Source organism: Podarcis tiliguerta (genome assembly GCF_965153285.1).
Source record: "Podarcis tiliguerta genome assembly, chromosome: 5".
NCBI lineage: Eukaryota > Metazoa > Chordata > Lepidosauria > Squamata > Lacertidae > Podarcis > Podarcis tiliguerta.
The window spans coordinates 10514576-10533935 of NC_139538.1; the positions used below are offsets into that span (position 1 = coordinate 10514576).

Consider the following 19360-nt stretch of genomic DNA (forward strand, 5'->3'; position numbering starts at 1 on the left):
CACAGAGTGTTTGTTGTGGGGGAGGAAGGGAAAGGAGAATGTTAGCCGCTTTGAGACTCCTTCGGGTAGTGATAAAGCGGGATATCAAATCCAAACGCTTCTTCTTCTTAGTGTGTCACATGAACCCAGGCTCATGATTTAGCTCTCTCCAGAGTCCCGACTCATCACAAGCTGTAATCAAGGTGTGTCTTGTGGTTTGTCCAGGACAGCTAAGCCATGAGCCCAGGTTCAGACAACACACATAGTCAAACTGTGACTTAGCTCATGGTATAGCTGCAGATCAGCCAGGCAGGAGCAAAGTGGGTACAATGTCCTTTGCTGGGGACTGTACACTTGTGCATTCATTCCTCCTAAACTATGGTTTGGCTTAGTGTGACATACAAATAAGGATGGAAAAGAAATTTCAGGGCTGGATCTACACTGATCTTTAAAAATGCAATTTCCCATTGGCAATGGGTTGCTGCTCTACAGCGCCCTTTATCTAGCTAAGCAATGTGTACATAAATGCATATAAATATATAGAGTAGTAAAAGAAAAGCATACAAAAATGTATTATTTTATGGGAAATTGCTTTGCAAAAATGTGTATACTTAGCAAAATTAGGTACAAAAAACATGTTAGAAGGCAAGTAGCTTTGCACTTTTTATGCAAAGTAGACTGAGGTGCAATATGATTGCAATCCATACACTGTTCCCTACTTAAGTAGCTTATTCTGGTCAGACCTCACCTGGAGTACTGTGTCCAGTTCTGGGCACCACAGTTCAAGAAGGACACTGACAAACTGGAACGTGTCCAGAGGAGGGCAACCAAAATGGTCAAAGGCCTGGAAACGATGCCTTATGAGGAACGGCTAAGGGAGCTGGGCATGTTTAGCCTGGAGAAGAGGAGGTTAAGGGGTGATATGATAGCCATGTTCAAATATATAAAAGGATGTCACATAGAGGAGGGAGAAAGGTTGTTTTCTGCTGCTCCAGAGAAGCGGACACGGAGCAATGGATCCAAACTACAAGAAAGAAGATTCCACCTAAACATTAGGAAGAACTTCCTGACAGTAAGAGCTGTTCGACAGTGGAATTTGCTGCCAAGGAGTGTGGTGGAGTCTCCTTCTTTGGAGGTCTTTAAGCAGAGGCTTGACAACCATATGTCAGGAATTCTCTGATGGTGTTTCCTGCTTGGCAGGGGGTTGGACTCGATGGCCCTTGTGGTCTCTTCCAGCTCTATGATTCTATGATTCTATGATTCACATTTCTCATTTTCTGTACCTATAACCATAATAATAATAGGCTATAAAGGAGACAAACTAAAATTAGAATGAAATCGGTAACAGTTTTTTAAAAAAAACAGCAGATATATGTGTCATTTGGGTGGTTCTTAACTCTGGTGAAAAAGAAAGATGTTTCTAATCATTCAATTATGACCTGGGACCTTGGGCCCCAGTGAAACTACTGGAAAATCTAGTCTTTCTTCAATCAAATAAACAGGAAGATGAAAAATAATAGCAAGAATAAGATAAAAGAGAAATAAGAAGTGATGAGAAATAAGAAGGATGAGGTTGGGGTTGAACAAGGAGTCTGATTCGCAGGACACATCAGTTGCTGTTTTCCTTTAATCAAAGCACTCTAAAAGCTTATCCCAACATCCCTGCAGTGTTGTTTGGAATAATAAATATTTCGTGAAGAGAATTCTGTGGCAAGTGGTTTAATACCACAGCATGCATGTTACTTCGTTTCTTTTACAGATTTATAATCTACTTCATGCCCTGAAGCCATCTAAGCAGTGCAAAAAACCCCAAACCTAACTAACTAACTAACTAACACAATTTCTACAAGTATATACAATTAATATTCCATATAATGACTCGATCACACTTCAGGGAAAGACTTCTTGAACAAAAATGTCTGTTAAAATATTGAATATGAAATATTGAAGCTGAAGTGTAGCTTATAAATAAACCCAGATGCCCAATATCCTGATTATGGAACTGCATGTTTCAGGGCATCCTTTACATTCGTGCCACATTGGGCATTACCATTTTTGCTAGAACCACAAGTCATTTCCTGGCATCAGCTTGTAAATCCAACATTGGTATGCTGTGATATTTCTTGGGCTTTTCCAACATTACGATTTGACCCCCCCTTGTGAACCCCACTAAATGAAAACTGGGACATTAGAAAAGGCTGTTAAATTGTATTCTCTGAAAGTAGAGTTTACCCTGTCCCACTTCCCTGTAAAAGAAGCCTTGCCCAATCCTTTGAGCGTTACATTGTGTGTTATGCATGCTGATCTTAAAATCTGCACACCGCAGACCAAATTTGTATTTGCCAAGCTCATCCACCAAGTCCTCCGAGGTGCTGCATTTATGAAAAAACCAATCCCCTTGTTTCTCTAAGCAATGATGAGCTATTCATTATCAGAAACTGGCAAGTGTAAAATTAGTCATTTCAGAACAAAACAGGTAAAAGGAACAGGAAGCCAACCTTAATGGAAAATATTTAGCACTAGAGAGCATTTGAAGCAAAAAATAAAATACAGCTAATTGCATTCTTCCATGATTATTGATGTGGGCATCATTAGTTTTTAACAGCAGCATCAAACAGATGATCAGTTGCGTTACATTTTCCAAACATTCGTGGACTAATCCTTTATTTTTAGTGATGGTCCTAGAAAGACTGGCTCAGTTCACACATAATAGTTAAAACATGGGCCATGACTTGAGTCTTGCACAATCTGGGCCATGGGCCATGACTTGAGTCTTGCACAATCTTGATTTCTTTCCTCACTTTCTGACTTGCGCAAACCATGGTTTACCATTGCATCCAATTAAAGCCTGTGTGGCCACGGTTCCTTTATACAAATACAGCCTATGGGCATTCATCAGACATGCCTCCAACATGTGAACATGATGGGGGTGGCAGTGGCTTGGGATGGAACAGTTAAGGCAGGGCAAGTGCATGCAACCCTGCTCTCTCTCCGTGAGATGTTAAAAGACTGAGTAGGGCTTCTGTTTCACATGCTACAAATCCAGTTTTGCAAACAAGGACACATCTGGCAGAGATCCTAAGCTAGCCCCGGCTCTCTGACATGTGTTGCATTCACTCATCATGTGTTTAGTGGTACATGAAAATATCTGAAGGGTACACCTTTAAAAAGGGGGGGAATGTGAAGCATCCTCAAAGTTGTAATTATATGCATAGTTTGCTAAACCTCATTGATTTGAATAGGATTTAAGCACCCTGACTGTGCAATGGGTTGCAGCCCAGTTCTTTGAAGAACCGAGGCCCGAGTTTCTCTGTGCAAAATTCATATGTGATTTGGATCAAAAAAGAAAGGATGTTGCAATCGGTTGCTGAGCTTTTGATGCAAGATTTGTAGAAGATGGGGATTTCAGTGTTTGTTTTAAAAGATTAATCATGCAAGGCTTCCTAAGTCTCAGGCTGCCCATAAATGAAGCTCTTGAACACTGCGAAGAAACACTCAGGCTCAAACGTGCTGTGCCCTGTGCTCTCTTCCCCATTAGTGTCTAATCTTTCGAGCATCTAATTGTTGGAAGTCTAGAGATACTATAAACACATAAGAGCCCTGCCAAAGGCCTGTCTTTCCCATTGATCTGTCTCCAAAAGTGTCCATTCAGATGCCTCCTGGAAACTCAAAAGCACAGCCCACCTTTTGCCATTTGATTTTGTTGGGTCACCCAACAGAATTTCTGTCTGTTAACTTTCTTCATTATTCTTCATTGTTATAATTTGACAGATTTCTATAATTCTTTTCATTAGGCTGAAATGCTGACTGGGGCTGATGGGAATTGTAGTCCATAATATTGAGAGGGCACCAGCTTGGGGAAGGCTGATTCCCCAATTGGAAGGTGCTTCCGCTACTCTTTTTCTGCATATTTCCCAGTGCTTTAATATCCCTGATCTCCTCTATAAACACCCGCTCAACTACTCTTCCTGGTCCATCTGTAAAACCAATATCACAATAGCTCAAATTGGAATAGTAGACTTTGCAAGAGGACAGTGGCTCATTTTAAATTTCTTTGTGTTATCCTGACTTTTAGGGCTGATTCATTCAGTCCACTATTCCTGTTTTAGCAGCTACAAAATAGACTCACAGCTGTTCCTAAGTGTCTAGAGAGACAACAGCTGTAGCACAGAGCTTCTTTTCCAGCTACTCTCCCCTGTGTACTAGTAAACCTGCTATAAGGGTTTATGGATGGCTGCAAGTTCGTCATCATCATCATCATCATCATCATAATTTATTACGATCAAAGACCAGCTCGAAAAGCACAACTGGGACAGCTTTCACAAGGTCTAAAAAGGGCTGCAAGTTCTCTTCCCCCACCTCACCCCCCCCCCACCTCAAAGCAAAGCCCCCTTGTGACCATAGTAAGGGGGGGGGTCTCATGTCTTAAGATTGAGATAGCAGTGGAAGGTTTTGTAGTGTTCTGATCACAACTGTCCAATGGACTGATTATTTAAGAACCTGATATCAGGCACTAACATGGGTATCATAACTCTTTTCAGGCAGTAGGTGAGACCTTGAAGAAAAAGTGGTTCTGGCTTCAGAAATGTGAGCTGACCTTTGCCTTGGTGGGTTTTTTCCTCCTGTGCAAGAAGTAAAAGGCACTGCATGTTTTGTTTTGTTTTTACTTCCTTTCTCCAATGCATCCTTCCTAGCTGACAGAACTTGCTTCATCCCAACATTCAGCACGAAAGGACTAACTTTGCCAAAGTCGCATGATATTTACCGCTAGCCCCACATATCATGTAAGAGGATGCTGTCACAGATTGATTGACTGAATCACAAATGGAATCGCGCATACTTGGCCAGAGACCTTTTGTTATGCTTAGCAACTAGAATGTGCTTCTCATCAGATTAAAAACATCACTATAATGCATTTTCTTTCCGGTTCTTCGGATACCAGTGGAGTGTAAAGGAACCAGCATGCTTATTAAATTGCCCGATATTTGGTATGAGCATGTCCTGTAGGGTAACCACACAAGCACTGAATGAATATGCTGAAATTTTTGCTTTGGTTGTAGATGTTTCCAGAAATCACATCTCTATGGGTGCATTTTACAGATATGAGAAATAATATGTCTTATGTTGCTCTCCGTGAATTGAAAGAGTCCTGCATCGTAACCTGATAGGTAGATGCCAACAATGAAGTTTTAGATACAACAGGCCCCAATATCATTTCTTTAATCCCTCAATTAAGTTTTGTTCCCCTTCCCCAGTAATAAATAACTTTCCCTTGGAGGGAAAAAAGCCAATTGAAAAGATGAAATACTGGAAAATAAAAGTCTAAACTCTGCTCATCTGAAATCTGGTTATGCAGGTTTTATGTATAAAAAACTACAGTCAGTTATTATAGCACAGTACAAATACAGTATATGTATCCACATATTACCCTCCCCCCCCCCCAAGTAGAGTTGTTTTTCCACCATGCTTTCCCAATACAGTGGTACCTCCGTTTATGAACTTAATTCGTTCCAGAAGTCCGTTCTTACACCGAAAGCATTCTTAAATCGAGGCACGCTTTCCCTAATGAGGCCTCCCGCTGCCAGTGCCCTTCCACCAATCAGCTTCCATTCATCTTCCAGACCAAAGTTTGCTAGCCAGAACACCTACTTCCAGTTTTGCCGAGTTTGTTTCCTGAATTGTTCATTAACAGGACTGTTCTTAGACCGAGGTACCACTGTACATTGTCCAATCCAGGCCTCCAGCCTTTGATTCTGAACATCACTACCGGCTCCCTCTTCATTCTTTCCACCAGGTTCCTTGCATGGGGGGGGGGGGACCAAGGCAGTTGTAATATCCCCACATATTTAACCCCATGAGGCCCTTCCCACTCATTCTATCCTTTCACCAGCTGAGCCAAAAGAGACACAAAGCTGTGCAGTCATCTTGATGTCCAGTTCTGATGTATCATTAACTTTTCCATGCCTCTAGAATGAGCAGTGTGTCTGGTGTTCTGCCTTTCCACATCTACACGGTTTAGGTTTTTGATCAGAAGGGCTGTTTTGACATGTTCCGTTACCGCACCAATTTTAACCCTGAAGCCATTTAAAAACAACTGTGTTTAAAATACAGTGGTACCTCTAGTTACAAACTTAATTCGTTCCGGAGGTCCGTTCTTAACCTGAAACTGTTCTTAAGTAGAGGCGTGGTTTCCCTTAAGGGGGCTCTTGCTGCCGTTGTGCCACCAGCACACAATTTCCGTTCTCATCCTGGGGCAGTTCTCAACTCGAGGTAACTCTTCCAGGTTAGTGGAGTTTGTAACCTGAAGCGTTTGTAAGCTGAGGCATTTGTAACTTGAGGTACCACTGTGTTCTCTTTTTTTTCCTGGTAATGTGAAGGGCAAACATAGAAGGTGCTTTAAAAGGTGGGAGGGGGTCAGGCAGCCCATCTGAGCAGAAGAGGGGAGAGGTCAAAGTGCAAGTCAATCCAAAATTTGACTGCATGCATCAGGCAAGCTGCAAAACAAGAGTTCACACCAAGGAACCCATTTTTATTCAATCTGTTTAATTTGCCGTCACCTAAGATCACACTGGCGAGATCCAATGCAACTTTGAAATCTTGGATGATAGCCCGGAATGCCTTGAGCTGGAAGAGATATACCTTAATGCAAAGGATGACTCAGCCATGGTAGGAGGTGCTTGAAGAAGCCATTTTGTCCATCACCCAGTTTCCCCAGAGGACCAAGCTGATGTGTGGCCAGTCTTGGCACTGATGTGCCTCTATGAAAAGTATATTTTTTTCCAGGAGAATACCAAATTATATCATCAAAGTATTCAGGGATGGGGGTTGGTTGGTTAATATATGTTAAACTGGCAGGTTCTCGGTGCTATAGATACACATTTTAAGGTACACACACAAAAAAGGTTGGTGGTTTTTTCCCAGAATGCTATATCAGAACTGACTCAAAACTGACAATACTGCTTTTTAAAGAGATGCTTCATTGCTCAGATGATTCCCTGTGAATGTGTACGAATGGCATTATGTCAACTCTGCCATGTTTATGTCACTGAGTTTACCATATTCTTCTTGAGCTTTTAACGAGAAATTACACATCCTTTGGAAGAAGTGCTTTGTTTGATTTTTAATTGACATTCATGGTGTGAATGGATTCAGTCTCCGCTTGCACTGGGGTGTTAAAACCAATGGGAGTTACAACAAGCTTTTTTTACTTCTGAGAATTTAGGGTCTCCTCTTGACCAATGCACTCTTCTGCATCTGACATTAATTTTAAAAATTCTATTTATTTTATAATAACTTTTTTCTTCTAAGGCGGCTTGTGTTGCTACTGTGACTTGCTCTTGTACTGAAAGGAGAACTCGTTCAATTTTCTAGGGAGAAGATTTTCCTCAGAGAAATAGGATTTTATTTCAAAGAGGTTTCTTGAAATCCTGTTTGTATACCACTAGTTTTTGCATCAACTGTTACTTACAACTTAACGCTTCTTTTTAAGAATTCAAAGTTCAGAAGCAACAGGCAGCTTTTGCCTCCGTGTGAATGTTCAGCTCCCTGTGCCATTCACTTGATAATTACAGCAATTGCATGACAGCCTGGCTGTTTGAAGCTTTTGTCACATGGTGACTTCCCATGAGATTAATGTTTTGTCTTTTAAGAACAGCAGCTATCAGTGGGGTAAAGTAGATACCTGATGAGATTTTATGAGCATGTAACTGCATTGTTACAGACTGTTTGCATTCACCCCAAAACTACCAACAATGAATGAGGTCGGCTTGATGTCGTTTGCAAATGAAAGCTAGAAAAACTGTTTATGCCACTTGCTTTAACATCTATTATAATTAATACCACACATGATGCTCAATTCTATGGCTTCAACTTCAATAAGGCAAGGCCCAGTCATTCAGTTGGTAATAATACAGTTTTTTTAGACTGTTTAAAGAGCTTAATGTGAACTTTGCAAGAACCTGTAAGGTTGAATAATACAATAAGTTGCTTCAAATTGTTTCTAATGTGGTAACTGGCCCTGGGACCTTAGGGTGAAGGGCAGATAATAAATAAATTAATGATCAATTAATAATAATGTTATTTCCATATTACGGTTATCAAGTAAGTTCATGGCTGAAGTGAGATTCGAACTGGAGGCTTGCTGATTTGTAGCCTAGTCTGATACCTGTCCTGCACTAGGTAGGCCAGCAATTCTGGGAAACAAAACACTGTACAATTGGCATCCCAAGAGTGGCTGGGGATGGGTGGGGTATAAATAATAAATTATTATTATTATAAATTATTATATCCCAAAGCTGAATGTCACTACCTGGCCAAATATCAGTATACCCGACATAATACACTGGATTTCTGTGGGGACCTGAGGAAAAACCACAGATCCCATGGCTAATGCTGATATGATCTTGAACGGCTGTTATGAAGTAAGCGTGTAGCATTGGGCATCATACGTCTATTCGTTATCACTATTAAGTACTTTACACTTGTTGTTTTAATTGCAAAATTCACAATTTTGTTTACAGTGACCGAAAATTGCTTTTTCTCCACTTGACACCTTAGTTTAATTTTGGGGCTGGTGTTGTTTTTAGGGGCTCAGTGCTAATGATAACCATAATAATAAGCTATTTCTGTATCTGTAACAGGTTGCTAAGTTTCCTCCTGACACGAGTCATTGTTGATTTCACTGTTATAGGGGAAAGGCTCTAGGGCGGCAGATAAGGCTGTTGCCATGGTGATGAAGGAGATACCGAGGGAGGAGCCTGCCGAGGAAAAGCCCCTCCTTACTATGAAATCACAGGTGGGCAGAATGGTAGGATTCTGAGGAGGAAGCTGACATATGTTGATTTTCATGGAGACCAGCAATGAGCCGAGAATGATTTCTCTTCTTGGAGTCAAATGTTTCATAAGATTGAAAAACAGGGGTTGGGAGAGATATTTACGTAAGGCCACTTTCCACCCCAAATTACATTGGGGGCGTATTGGGGGGGGGGGAGCCATTGTTTTTCAATAGTTAGTACTTCGGCTGATGCATTTTATCTTTAGCTAATCGACTTCAGCTTGGTCTTTTAGAAAACCCAATACGCATAATACGCAATGTTATACAGAAAGAGAGAGTGAAAGAAATCACTTTGTGTTTCCTGATCTTGTGTATTAGGGCTTGGGGCTTAAAAACCAAAAACGACAGAGGAGTTGAGGAAAATGATTTACAGAACCACAGCGTACATATGTCAGTTACCAGTAGAGTGTCTAAAACCAATTGAAACTGTCAACTGTGATTCATGCTGTCCATACTTGCATAACAGAGTATATATAAATGCACATTCACAGCAAAAGGTATGTTGATAAAACTTTATGTAACATCTTCTCCATAGAGGTGTGTGTCACTTTGCAAAATATGTTTCAGTGCCTGTAAAACACTGGACCTCCCTCATTTCGGTTTGAATCCCTTCTCACGTAACGAGTAAAAGTCAATATGCAGACCCATAGTTCGAAACAACTGCTGTAAAAGCGTAGAGAAATTTTAATAGGTTCTTCTGTAAAGAACAACAACAGCAATACACCCAATCAAATGAAAACCTGTTTTGTTGAAAATGTGTGCTTTTGGTCTAGCTATTGCCAACATATGAGATTCTGGCTTCATTCAGATGCAATATAACGAATGAGCTTTGGGCTTGTCAGCTCTGTTCTCTCCTCCTTTGGCACAACTGCAAGCAAGAGACTGAAACTTTCTCTTCTCTTTTTATCTAATCGCAGTTTAGGGTTAGGGTTAGACAGTGTTTAATCTTACGTACTGATTGCTAATGCAAGCCAGCTTCAAACAACCATGGTTGTTTTAATAAACCAAAGTTAAGATGAACTGCAATTTAAAGTTTGGGCATATGCTCATGTACATAACATTCAACCATAGTTTAGCATTACATCCGAACCAGGAATAGTGTAAATTACACTATTAAACATGAATTGGATAAAATAGCATCCGTTTTGATCTAAGCTGTGACGCTTGTCACGTTTAGAATATGCATGCCTGCTTGGTGATAGTTATCTTCCAGTGATATTTATCTTACTATATATTACATAGGAGCATAAGTTAAATACATTCTAAGTTGAATGCCAGATCGGAGCATATGCGTAAAATAAAAGTAATGATTTTAAGCATACTAGCCACAGGTGAGCAGGATGGTCGATAACCCCTGATAATCAATAGTTTAAAATTTTATCTGGATTAGAATTCCAAAATCATTTCCTCATTTCCACAGTCCCACTATTCTCTAAATACTGGGTGGTTTATTTGACAAATCTAGGATAATTACAAAAGGTCAGCTCAAAATTTCCCCCTGGGTTGTCCAGATTGTATGTTCATGATGCATAACAACTGCCAACGTTATCCTATACCTAAAAATCACTTTCTCTCGATTGCTCTTACAGATTTGCAATGCTGCATTATATATACAGAAACTCAAAATGTCCCGTGTTTAGATTGCATTACACAGGGCAGTTTTCCTACATGGATTACGCTGAATGGTGTGAAGATTGTGGCAGTCTGGGCTTCTTATGTGCACATGCCTTGGGAATCCATTGCCCACTGAGATTCCCCAACATATATATATACATGTGGCAAGAGACACATGAACAGTCTTCTTACATGGATGTACCCATGTAGAAAAAACATCCTGTGAAACATCTCTACACTGGGACATGACTGGGTGATGGAATAGGATGCTCTCCTTTCTTACATCCTATTTGGATTTTACATAAATCAGCTTATGAATCGTACCTGTTGAGACACCTGATTCATAATGTGTTTTGTGCCCCATTTGTATTGGTTGTATGTAACAGTTTACCATAAATCATTTGTGATACACTCCTTCAAAGTAAAATGTTGTATCTGTTAGTCTGTGTACACTTTTTTCTCACTGTGTACCAGTTGACTTCATCCTTGTTACGCACCAGTTGGCTACACAAAGCCAAGAGAAGGCAAAACCAAGTGGATGAGTGAGTATTTTCAATAATTGTCCTCACATTGCGTGTGCCCACGTTTGCAGTAGGCTCATGTTGCCTTTCTCCCTTGCATACCTGTTATATAAATGTCTTGCTGTTTTATGATGCCTTTGTCCTTTGCCTTCCCATGTGCACCTTTTGTTCAGAACATTTGTCTGGTATAATGTAATACCACAGGGAAAACTGCAAGACCTGGACCCAATTTATGCATTCCTTTTGCAGCAAGGAACCCACACAAATAATGCTTTCCTGTGGCTGGACTCCCGTTCTGCATTGGGGATGTGTATAAGCATTGAACCAATGGCTTGTTTTGATAATGTGACTATTTCCAGTGCCAGCTTGCCTCCTTTGGAGTTGTTGTTGTTGACTTGGGAAGTAACCAAACAATCCAAATGACTAAACCGATTCACAGGAAAGCTGTTTTTCAATAGTTCCCATGCCACAGTGGTATTGTACAAATCAGGAACGAACCTGTGGCCCTCTAGATGTTGTTAGACTCCAGCATACCTCTGTCTCAGCTAGCATGGCAAATGGAATGGTGCAGGTTTTCTTTCAACCAAATCTGGAGGGCCACAGATTACCCAACCCTGGTGTAAATTGAGCCTTGTAATTACAGAACTGTAAGAATGACTAGTAAGTCCCAACTGTCTGCCCAAGGCAGGATCATCTGCCAAGTACTTTAGTGCGTTTATTTTGATTTCTGCATAAAATGAGGCCAATAAAGGTTTGCCTGCCTGGATGGCAGAATCTTAACACTGAGAACATAGTACGCAACAGGATTTCAAATATATATTTCCACCCATTGCAGAATGGATGCTGACATATTTTCTAAGTAAGATCAGCTCATAAATATCAGGTATTGTGTAGTAGGGTATGCCCATTTGGGTGAGGGAGTGAAATACCATCTGTCAATTTATCAAGAACGTCTTTGTTTTGGAAACTATGTCATACTTAAAAGTGTCAATTGTACTATATGATACAGCAGCTACATAATGGACAAAAATAAACAATAGTTTGTACAGGGAATAGTTGTAGGGGAAACTACTACAATATACACTCCCATTAACACTGTATGCAGTAAGCTATCACCACTGGCTTAAAAAGTGGTGTACAAACAAATCTATTTCTAGCCTGTAGCTGCCATGTTGTTTCTTGTGGAATACTGTGTTTTGATACATTTTCCTCCAAAGCAGCTTTGATCCAAATTGAGGAAAAGGATGGCCTACTTGTGTTTTAAGCCGGTAATGTGTATTGCAGCCCCCCGTGGATCTGCCTGAACTGCCAAATGTTATGTTGGTTATTTCATTTATTTATTTAAGGAAGGTCTTTCCCACTCTTCAGGTAAAACCTCTCTGAGTAGCTAAAATAAGGAACGACTAAAACCATGGTAAAATGTGTTTTGAAAGACCCAACAGGAACGACAGAAAGCCAGGCGATTATGTTATATAAGAACTTGACGTCTGAGTCAGTAAATAGGCCTGCGCATCAGGCAAGACTCCTAAAGGGGAGCATTCAAGAGTCCATATTCTAGAGGGATGTGGTGCAACAGTCCAATGGGTTGCAGTCATTAGCACTGGCCAAAGACATTTTGTTGCCTGAGATGGAATAGCAAATGCACACAAACACACACACACACAAAACCCCTCCTCAAGATGAGTAGTACTCGAGCCTGACCAAGTATCTTGTGCCCTGAGACAGGAAGTCTCACAAGCCCTCCAATAATACTATAATTATATTACATTAAAAATTACGGTAACCATTTGCCCTTTCATGACACCTAAAAGTAGCTGCTTGAAGCAGCTGCTTCCTTCTGCCTAATGGTAGAGATGACCTTGCTCTGCGTTTTGATCCTTGTTCCTCGTATGCCTAAGCAAACCAGATATGTAACATAGCTTGAAAAATCATCTCTGGGCAACTGCCAGTAGGCTTTATTTGTCTCTAAGAACTCTTAAGCCATAACAATGAACAGATAATCAGATAGTTTGTAAGTTAATGTTTTATTGCCTCTTTTACTTATTTTTCGCGTATAATTTCTGCCAGACTATCCCCATGAGAATAATTTAAAAAAATAAAATAAAAACCGCCTTGAAGAAACAGATCTCAGAAATTGGCCGGCTGCCTATAAGTTGAGTTGCCTTCCCTTCATATAAATGAAACAGATTTTTCTATTAGCTGGTTTCATCATAAGTAAGTGTGAAAGGATGAGAGTCAAAGAACTTCAGTTTAACTTTTTATTTTATGTACACACACACACACAGTGACTCTTGTTCAACTGGAAGGAAAACCACAGAGCTGCATTTTAATATGAGGCTGTGTATTATTATTTGTACTTATTAAAAATACCGTATTTTTCGCTCTATAGGCCGCACCGGACCATAGGACACACCGGACCATAGGAGGGGGAGAACAGGGGGGGGGGAATTCTCCCCCTCTCTGCTCAGCGCCCCTTCAGCGAAGCGGCAAGAGAAACAGAGCCCCTTCCATTTCTCCTCCCGCTTCACTGACGGGGCGCTGCGCAGAGAGGGAAAACTGTGCAGCTCCTCTCCAGCGAAGCGAAGCCTGGAGAGCAAGAGGGATAGGTGTGCACCAACCCCTCTCACTCTCCAGGCTTCAGGCAGCTATCAGCAAGCCTTCGGAGTGCAGCGGGAACTCTTGCTGCGCTCCAAAGGCTTGCGGATAACTGCGCTCCAGGGGCTTCAGGCGTCTTCAGCAAAAGCAACGCGAAGCCTCCACGTTGCTATCGGTGAAGCCAAGGAGCCTGCATTCGCTCCATAAGACACACACACATTTCCCCTTAATTTTTGGAGGGGGGGGAAGTGTGTCTTATAGAGCGGAAAATACAGTAATAATGTAAAAGCAGAACTGCTGGATCAAAGTAAAGGCCCATCTAGTCCAGCATTCTGTTCTCACAGAGCCCAACCAAATGCTCACAGAAAGTCCACAAGCAGTGTGTGACCCTAATAGCAATTTCAATTGCGTTTCCTAGCACACTGCCTCCAATATTGAAGGGAGCAGGCAGACATTATGACTAATAACCTTATCTTCCACAAAACTGTTTGGTTGCCTTTTAAAACCATCCATCCTGTGGTATCAAATTGCATACCTTAACTATGGACTGTATGAGATAGTACTTCCTGAATCTTCCAATGTTAGGCTTTGTTGGACGGCTGTGGGTTCAAGTATTATGAGAGGGAAAATGTCTCTCTGCCTTCTTTCTCCATCCCTTGCTAGGAGTGGCTGTGGGTTCTCCCCAGCACCGGTAGTGAAATTGACACTATTATTTATCAATTTATATACTACTTTATGCCAAAATAGGCAACTAAGTGGTTTACAAGTATAAAAACCAGTTACACCAGCTTGAAAATACAAGCACCCAACTAAGCGGTTTACAAGTATAAAAACCAGTTACACCAGCTTGAAAATACAAGCACCCATAATTAATATGCACAAGAAAACAACCCCATTTAAACAATAGGAGGCTCAGGTTGAGAGATCAAAGGAATGCTAAAAACATTTTTGTTTTAGACAATCCTACCCAGAAATGTTGGGTGTGTATTTTAAATTGTTGTTTTAAACTGCTTTTACTGATAATTCTATCATTTTATTCTCTTTATAAACTGCTTCGAGGTTTTCTTTACAATTAAGCAGTGTATAAATTTTATGAAATAATAAATAATTTCCAGTACAGCGATTTGGGGCAGGAGGGTGTAGGGAACGAGAAGCCTGTTGGACGTTCGGCTTCTGAAAAACGTTCGCAAACCAGAACACTCACATCTGAGTTTGCGGCATTCGGGAGCCGATTTGTTCGGGAGTCAAGCCATTCGAGTACCAAGATACCACTGTACCTTTGTTTCTTTTATGCTTAACCCAGGCTGCAGATTGCAAGCGATGAAACTTGAACTGCTCATCAATTAAATAAATAAATCCCCAACTACAAATCCATTCATTCAACACAAACAAAATAAAGGGGTGGAGCAAAACCTCTTTATTCTCTTTATTAATTGACAATTTACAACTTAAGGGAGGCTCACCTACCTTATCTTTAGGCACCAGGGTTTTTTTGTTGCTGTTTTTTAAATCTTTTCCACCAGGCTTTCCTTTTATCAGTGGGTGGGATGTTTTAGTCCTGCCTGTTAAAAAAATACGAACATATTTTACATGTTATTAGTTTTATGCCGGTTTTTAATGTATATGTTATTTATTTATTTGTAGCCGTAAGCCACTTTGAGCTACTTTTGTTTTTGGGGTTTTTTTTAAGTGACTAATGACTTCAATTACTAATAATGAATCAGAATAATGACATCAGCGTTCGTGCTCATAATGGAAAGTTTTTTACATCAAGGGCATTTTAAGCTTAGAAAAGGACGCAAGATACTTTCGCAAGATGGCCTCCGTATGGCCTCCGTGACCTTGTGTGGGTCACGTGATTCGTGTGGTAACATGAAGAGGAAGATGTGCATCCCAGTTTGAGGAATCAAGTTGTTGGCGGGCATGCCATAGCATAGTTGCCACTGCTGAATAGCTAGACCACACAATATTCTGGTAAAGTCTATGTACAAATTCTAAAAAATGCAGCTGTACTGGTCTGTTGTAAGAAAAACGGGGATGAGTAGTTAACAACATCTGTTCCACTGGCCTGCAAGGCCAAGGGGATCAAAACACTCTGAGGGGCGTCAGGAGATGGAAGCACATCCTTGTCAGGGGCTCGGCAGTTGAGGAGGACTGGCAGAGACTGCCTCCCCAGGAGCCTTTCAGAGAGGAGGAAGGGGCAGAGAGTATAGACCTACAAGCATGGTTTGACACAGGGCAGGTAAGGTAAAGACCCCTGGATGGTTAAGTCCAGTCAAAGGCAGCTATGGAATTGTGGCACTCATCTTGCTTTCAGGCCAAGGGAGCTGGTGTTTGTCCACAGGCAGCTTTCCGGGTCATGTGGCCAGCATGACTAAACTGCTTCTGGCACAACAGAGCACTGTGACGGAAACCAGAGCACACGGAAACGCCGTTTAGCTTCCCACCACAGCGGTACCTATTTATCTACTTGCACTGGCGTGCTTTCGAACTGCTAGGTTGGCAGGAGCTGGGACAGAGCAATGGGAGCTCACCCTGTCATGGGTATTCGAACTGCTGACTTCCTGATCGGCAAGTCCAAAAGGCTCAGGGGTTTAGACCACAGCGCCACCCGCATCCCATGAGACAGGGCACATGCTAGAAGAAGATAGGAGTTGGGAAATAATGGGTGGCGGAGAGCAGGAACAAAGTGGCATTAGACAGAGACAGCCTGTGCAGCATCTAAATGACTGGCTGTCTCTGGAGAGTCTACCAGAGCCCCCACCTTCTCCAGAATGAGACGTTCGATGTGAATAGCTGAACAGAGAGCCCAAAGGAAGTTTGCCCTTAGCAGCCACCATAAGCAGCAGGAGGAGTCTCATTGATTGGGAAGTAACATTGGTTCTGAGTAGGTGCATTTCTCGGGCTTCTTTGAGTTCCTGAAAGAACTGAAAAGTTTGCTCTTTCTCTGCCTTTCTGATTTCCTGGGCAATTAGCCAGGAGCCATTGACAAGCACACTGACAATCCTTCACATTTTGATCAGGGATTGGTAATTTTGAAAAACCCGGGTCAAATCTGTCACTTCCCCAGCCTCCAGCCTTCTCTCCCTCATCTCATGGTAGACAGTGCCCACTTAGGCTGGTGGGGCAGAGGACTGGTAGAGAGGCCAGCAGTAGACGGTGCCAGTGTCAACGACAGGCAGAGGCAACTCATGCTAGTTTTGCCCCCATTCTCCTCTCTGCTGGGTTCCACCAATGGCAGCACTGAGACTGAAGCAGGAGAAAGCCAACAGGCTGGATGTAAGTAAGATGGCGGCGGTGGGAGGCCTAGCTGAGCTTGGTGGGGCAGTGCCCCATTTGCTATGATGGACCAGCCTCCCAGCTCCCATCCACAGGAAGCAAAGATTGCCCTGCTTGAAGGTGCATTGAAGGGTCTGAATGGACTGGTCCCACCGTGGCCAATGTGGATAGGTTTTCTGGCAAAACTAGTTGGTGATTGAAGGCCTGCCTCAAGCAACTCATTTGGGAAGTTCATATCTGTTGCAATTCATCCCCTTCCTCCAACCAGTGCAGGTTAAGGGCTCAGGATGTGAGCAATGAATCGTGTTAGGTTTGTACAAGGCCCAGGGTTGTGTTGACATGGTTGCTGGAGCTGACTTCCATAATGCCCTCTGCACTGGTATCCCTCAGGAAACGCTCTTCCCTATCTTTACCCAAGCCCTTTCCCAACCTTTTATTTCCTCTTAAAGGTAAAGGTAAAGGGACCCCTGACCATTAGGTCCAGTCGTGGCCGACCCTGGGATTGCGGCGCTCATCTCGCTTTATTGGCCGAGGGAGCCAGCGTGCAGCTTCCAGGTCATGTGGCCAGCATGACTAAGCCGCTTCTGGCGAACCAGAGCAGTGCATGGATACGCCGTTTACCTTCCCGCCGGAGCGGTACCTATTTATCTACTTGCACTTTGATGTGCTTTCGAACTGCTAGGTTGGCAGGAGCAGGGACCGAGCAACGGGAGCTCACCCCATCGCGGGAATTCGAACTGCCGACCTTCTGATCAGCAAGTCCTAGGCTCTGTGGTTTAACCCACAGCACCACCCACGTCCCTTTCATTTCCTCTTACCCAGTGCTATTTTTCTAGAAAAAGAGGTGCCGGAACTCCCTTGTTCTCTTAGAATGGCAATGGCGACCACCTGAGACATGTCAGAACTGAGTTGCAGCGAGTTCAGGCTGAAAAAAAGTCCTGCTCTTACCCTTGATTTATGCAGCCCATAGAGTTCCACAGTAGAGCTAAACAATTATTTTCCCACCTCAAAACATGGCATTATTCATCGTCTCTCTAGCATTCTTTATTTTATTTTTGAAATGGCAGAATTACATTAAAGTTGCGGATGAAACTGCTGTCACTCCATCAGCAGATCTGTTTATTTTTAAAAATGCTTTACAAACAACAACAGGGAGCTGACCTCATACCCATCACCTGGTGGCAAACAGTATCATGGTACAACAAATTTCTCCTAAGATGACCTTTCAAAATAATATATTATCTGGTTATGTTCACTCATGAGATGAAGCAGTTATCTTAATTCAATAGCCTCAGCATAGTGCCACAAAATGATTAATTTTAGCCACTTAATGAGTCGAATAATAGATTGCAAAGTAAGACAGCTAATCAATGAAAGCTCAGAAGCAGGTTGAGGGTTCTCAAATTCCCAGCATCCTTAACAAGCTACAGTGCCCAGCATTCTTTTGGGGAAGCCATGTGCCTTAAATGTAAGACATGTATGCCGTCTTCAACATATGAATTGCATCCCCAACTCTTTGCTTGGTTATGCTGCTAGGAGTCCCTGGTTTGCTCTCCACCCAGCAGTTAGTCAGGTTTGACCCTACTTTATATCCACTGGTGTTTTGCTGCCCTTTAGCTCATCTCAAATGTCCTCAAAGTCCAAATTGGAAGCTTGCTTTTGGTTTACTTAGGCAATTGTACAGCTAAATTGGATGAAGGGAAAGCCACAAGCACATCTCTGCCCCCATGGTCACATCCACACCATACAGGATGCTGAGAGTTGTTGGAAAACATAACAGAATTACAACTCCCAGCACCCTTTAAAAACTATAGTTCCCATTGTCTTTTCTTCTTCCTTTTTTTACAGGGGGAGCCATAACTGTTCAAATGGCATAAAGTGTTTTAAATGTATGGTGGTGATGTGACTCTTCTTTTGCATTTCTAGCCTGAGTTGGAGGACTTCCTGAAGTTTCTCTCTTAATCTAGAGCAGCGTTCCCCAAATTGGTGCCTTGCAGATGTTGCTGTTGGACAAAAACTCTAACCTGGTGCCCCCCATTGGCCATATTAGCTGGAGCTGATGGGAGTTGTGGTCCAACAACATCTGGTGGAGGAAGGTCAATTCAGACGCAAGGGCATGTTACAACACTGACTAATTACCAGGTGGAAAATAACAAATACAAAAAATGTATCTGCCAGCTATTGAAGTGCCACACAAAATCTGGGTTAATTTGATCATAAATTGTGTAAAACATTTCTTTAGAATTTTGAATATAATGCGGAAATCTAAAGTTGAGTGTCGTAGGTATTGCTTAATGGTGTCTCTCTTTTTATTTGCTGCCTCACACCTAATTGCTATATCCATTTTGTTTTGTGCTTCCGAAAGACTTATTATGCATAGTTCAGCCATTCGAGAGACTCACACACAAACACACACATCCACTTTTGCTTTTCTGTCACTAGCTGGTGAATGAGCAACAAGAAAGCAGACCCCTCCTGAGCCCCTCCATCGATGACTTTCTTTGTGAAACCAAATCAGAAGCCATTGCAAGGCCTGTGA

At 42.0% G+C, this 19360-nt stretch overlaps 1 protein-coding gene across 7 annotated transcripts in view; it reads left to right on the top strand.

The window, feature by feature from the left end:
* The window catches only part of PEX5L (peroxisomal biogenesis factor 5 like), a 180136-nt gene that overhangs the window by 113293 nt on the left and 47483 nt on the right, over nucleotides 1–19360 (top strand). For 3 of the 7 annotated variants that reach the window (XM_083442173.1, XM_083442177.1, XM_083442176.1), the window contains 2 exons: nucleotides 8669–8773; nucleotides 19264–19360. The exon at nucleotides 19264–19360 is cut by the window's right edge and continues 15 nt beyond it. In XM_083442173.1, coding sequence (XP_083298299.1) covers nucleotides 8669–8773; nucleotides 19264–19360 — 202 coding nt within the window. Of the gene's footprint in view, nucleotides 1–4526; nucleotides 4587–8668; nucleotides 8774–19263 lie in introns of those variants that run through there. The other 4 variants (XM_083442178.1, XM_083442175.1, XM_083442174.1 and 1 more) reach the window with 3 other exon arrangements.